Source organism: Alexandromys fortis, unplaced genomic scaffold, assembly GCF_014885135.2.
Source record: "Alexandromys fortis isolate MF-2015 unplaced genomic scaffold, M_Fortis_MF-2015_v1.1 scaffold_119, whole genome shotgun sequence".
In the NCBI taxonomy this organism is placed as follows: domain Eukaryota; kingdom Metazoa; phylum Chordata; class Mammalia; order Rodentia; family Cricetidae; genus Alexandromys; species Alexandromys fortis.
This window is the reverse complement of record NW_026067991.1, coordinates 5662786-5667357: the sequence shown is the minus strand read 5'-3', so window position 1 is coordinate 5667357 and position 4572 is coordinate 5662786. Positions and strand designations below refer to the sequence as shown.

General features: G+C 42.4%; 1 protein-coding gene across 1 annotated transcript in view; it reads left to right on the top strand.

Moving 5' to 3' along the window:
• Window positions 1-4245, top strand: part of LOC126512173 (protein mono-ADP-ribosyltransferase PARP14-like) — an 11185-nt gene extending 6940 nt beyond the window's left edge. The window contains exons 3-7 of the mRNA XM_050159783.1: window positions 34-240; window positions 328-927; window positions 2537-2670; window positions 3311-3485; window positions 3809-4245. Coding sequence (XP_050015740.1) covers window positions 75-240; window positions 328-927; window positions 2537-2670; window positions 3311-3485; window positions 3809-4098 — 1365 coding nt within the window. The 5' untranslated portion in view covers window positions 34-74 and the 3' untranslated portion in view covers window positions 4099-4245. The remainder of the gene's footprint in view (window positions 1-33; window positions 241-327; window positions 928-2536; window positions 2671-3310; window positions 3486-3808) is intronic.
• The last annotated feature ends 327 nt before the right edge of the window (window positions 4246-4572 follow it).

Below are 4572 nucleotides of genomic sequence, written 5' to 3'. Positions count from 1 at the left end.
ATCTTATCCTTGTCTTTTGTGTTTGTTTTAAAGGAAGTGCTCAACAGGACCCAGATGCAGTTGCTAAAGCCATAATGGATGCCATTGAAGAATTTATCCAGAAAACATCAGTGCAGGCTGTGAAGAAAGTCAAAGTTGTTATCTTCCAGCCTCATATCCTGAGTGTTTTTTATGACAACATGAAAGACAGAGAAGGCTCCCCAGCTCCTCCCCAGCCGTCTCTACTGTCTAAGATCACCTGTGAGTTGTTCACTTTTGTCAAATACATTTTCCTCACCTTGATGCTGAGGGGAGTAAACGAAAAATTAATTTTCATTTTCTCTTTAGCCTTTTTTGGCTTTTCAAAGCACACTCCCCGCAAACAGAACACCCTGGTTTTGGAGAAGAAAATAGAACAGACAGTTTTCCAGGTATGTGGCAAAGATGAAGACAGTGTGGAACGCACGATCATTTGGATACAGACTCTGATCACCCAGGAGCAGAATTCTTTTAGCATTGAGGATGAGTGTTTCAGAGACTTTGGTGAGAAGGAGTACAAGAAGCTGAATGAGCTGCAGGAGAGGCTGAATATCGTCATTGAGCTGGACCAGAAGACAGCTTTGATTAAAGTTACAGGAATCAGCAGAGATGTGATTGGAGCTAGAGTTGAGATTGAAAACCTGATCAAGAGCATCCGATTGGCTAAAGAGAAGGAAAGCCAGGCAGACTATGTCCTCACATTCGTGGAATGGCGATATATTGACAACAATGTCATATACTGTTTCGACAAAATAACTACCATGCAGTTGGAGAACGCACGGCAGGCAAAGCACAAGAGCACTGTTGTCAAAATTAATAATCAGGACTTCACAGTGAACTTGAGGACAAACACGGCCACAGGCCCTCAAGGACAGAGTGTCACAGTACGGCGCATCTTAAAAGATGAAGGTAAGTTACATGCTTATGGGTGTCAGTCATTACCCCATTTGATTTTTACATTATTTTAGAAACACGGCAGGGTTTTGTTGTTTGTTTGTTTGTTTTTGTTTTTTTGAGACTGGATTTCTCTGTGAAAGAATCCTAGCTATCCTGGAACTAGCTCTTTTTAACCAGGCTTGCCTCGTACTCACAGAGATCCTACCTATATCTCTCTAGTGCTGGAATTAAAGGTGTGAGCCACCACCCAGCTTTTTTTGTTTTGACAGTGTTTTATTATTTAGCCATTGCTGGCCTGGGACTATTTTGTTTTGTTTTTGACATAGTGTTTCACTAATAGACATGGCTGGTCTCAAACAATGACCAGAATGGGTTCAAATTCAGAAATTGGCCTGCTTCTGCCTCCCAAATGGATTGATTAAAGGCATGAAACACACGTGCTCTATTAAATTTTAAAGTAGTTAAAATTCAAATAACACTGGTAGAATAATTTAAAGATCTTGGTCTCTGAGTTTCTAGAGAATACACTATGGCCAGGAAAATAGAGCATGGATGAGCCCAACAGCCCAAGATGAACCATCTTAACCGTAACAACGGTTAACCTTGCATTTTCCACCTGGATCATTTATACTGGATCAGTTCTTCTGGTGGAGGTAGAGGTAGAAAAAAGTCATTTCAGAAGAGAAGCTGCCCAAGGTTCTCAAGAACACAAAAGTCAAGGAGAGGACAGACTTGTTAGAGTCGGCCTCTGTGTCCATGATGATGACCAAGGGAAGACCCCAATTCTATTGACGTCTTCTCTTTCCTGTGCCAAAGGTTCCTGGGTACCAGGCCAGGTCGCGGCCTACAGGTTCCCTGTATATCTGATCCCCAGGAAGGGAGTGTCTGTCTTGTGTAGGCTAACAATTCCTGCCCTCAAACCACATGAGTCCCCCATGGCTTCCCACAGACTATATTCATCTTCTGTAGGACCAGTATGAATGAACCCCCAGGCCCTATGCACCCCTAAAAGAATGACATATAATATGTGGTATTATACAGCATGCTACAGATAAACCCTACCATCTACACATCTACCTCTTAATTATGGAGTGAGGCAAATGAGAAAATACATGTAGACTACCCTCCAGTGGTACAAACTCATTCATGTGCAAATGACAGAGATTGTTCAGAACAAGTTAGTAATGAATTTGTTAAATCACATCAGAGTAGAGGCTGTGCACTAAATGAAGGTGAGTTACAGCATGTAATCAGTTCTCACACCTTAGCAAGACGGAAACAGGAGTAGACAGAGAGGCTCCATCCCTAGAAAACCCTAACTCAGGACATAGATGGCTTTTGTCTTCTTCTGGAGAGGGTGCTGGGAAACAAGTCTCATATGTGTCAGGCAAGAGATCTACCACTGCACTATCTCACCTTAAATCATCTGCCTCTTTAAACAAGTTTTCCATCTCATCCTGATACCAATGGTCCATGTTCCACACTTTTAACAGCATCCTTTTAGAAAGATAAGAAATGTCTTGAATACATAGAATTGTGAGACTGTAATACAACAGGGAGGCAGGTTTTATCAAAGCATACTGGAAATGTACACAGGAGCCCTCAAATGTCTATTTTACAGCTGAAATCCCTTCAAATTGGAGCGACATGGGGCAGAAGAAATTGCTTGTGGTCAGTCTGCAAACGAATGATCCTGAGTATATCACGGTGGCAAACCAGTTCCACCAGACCTGCCAAAACTTCGTCATAGAGAAGGTAAATTGGGTGCTGAGTTTTCTAATGGAAATGTTACATAGTTAAGTAAGTGATATTACCCATGTTCCTGAATAAACCCACTCATATATGGGTCTGTAGAGGTGGCCCATGGGTCAAGAGTTTCTTTTGTGCTCTCAGAGGACCCCAAGTTCCAAGTTTGGTTCACAGACCCACATCAGGTCACTTACAACAGCCTAAAACTGTAGCACATATCTAGCCAATGTAATTTGGTGCATTAACTCCAGGCCAGTAAGATAGCCTTGTCTGTGCATGTGTTTGTGTGTGTGCATGCACCTGCATCCCTATGTGTGTGCACGTGTGTGTGTGTGTGTGTGTGTGTGTGTGTGTGTGTGTGGAGGAGGAGGAGGAGGAGGAGGATTGTTCACACATGTACAAGTCAGAGTGTAACTCTGTGGAATCAGGTTCTCCTTCCAACTTTAGGGATCGAACTCAGGTTGCCATATTCTTCCTGAGCTGTCTTATCAGTTCTAAAAATATTTCTGAACATAGGATGCTGTCATTTGGCACTGAATTTGCTGAGTAGAATTTTTGCTCTAGAAAGACAAAATTGGTAGCTGGCTATCACTTGGCAAGGGCTCTTAGATTCTCCAGAATAACTTAATACTTTTTTACTTTATAGATTGCAAGGATCCAAAATCCTGCTCTCTGGAGGAAGTATCAGGCAAACAAAAAAATCATGGATGAAAAGAATGGCCATGAAAGAAATGAGAAACAACTCTTCCACGGAACGGAGGATAGCTCTATTCCACAGCTCAACAGCCACGGATTTAACCGCAGCTATGCTGGGAAAAATGGTGAGGAAGGATGCAGTCAGTTTCCCCCAAATGGGCTGCTGATTTAGAACCATCCTGGGTTCCCTTCACTGTTTCTCACATTGTGTTGGCCAGAATAGAGTCCGTTTTAGCAGTAAACAGTAATATATGTCTCAATTTCACCCCAAGGGCTTGACTACCTCTGAGGAGGAAAATTAATAATAACAATAATTATATTGATGATGATGAAGAAAATATGCTAAATATTCAAGCCAAGCATTCCTTTTGCATGAGTTGAGATAGTGGGCTAACATGTTGATTTATATGCTACATTGCACTCCTTTAAAATGTCTTCCTCTTTGCAGCCACACGCTATGGGAAGGGAACCTATTTTGCTGTCCATGCTTCCTATTCAGCTCATGATACATATTCCAGACCAGACGCCAATGGGAAGAAGCATATGTATTACGTGCGGGTTCTCACTGGAAACTACACAACTGGAAACCAGTCACTGATTGTGCCTCCTCCACGGGACCCTCAAAATCCTACTGACTTGTACGACACTGTCACAGATGATGATAAAAACCCAAGTTTATTTGTAGTGTTCTATGACAACCAAGCATACCCAGAGTATCTCATCACCTTTAGGCGGTGACACTTCAGGGCACCTTCATGCATTTGCTGCAAGACAAATTTTAACTGCCTTCCTCCTTATGCTGTCTCTAAGAGCACAAGGTTTTTCTTTGCCATGGACATGTTTCCTCAGCTAGTCCTCAATGGTAGAAATGAATTGCCACACCAACTCCAGTGTCGTATGTGTGACATGACATATGTCATTATGCCGGATGGGAGCTATGTGTTCTATGGGACTAGGCTCCCTGGAGGTCAATGGCAGACAGCCCAGTATTAGCCACTGCCAAGGCACAGACGGGTTTCTCAATTAACTGGCTATGCGGGGTATGGGCTTTGCACAATCTCTTTTAATAATGATATTCTTCATATCTATAAGACAATGATCATCTCTTCAGGAGCAGCTTTGGGATAGGGAAGCACAGTCTGGGAATGTATAAGACTATAGCAGATTTCTGTAAAGCAAAGGACACTGTTGCTAAGACAGAAAGGCAACCCA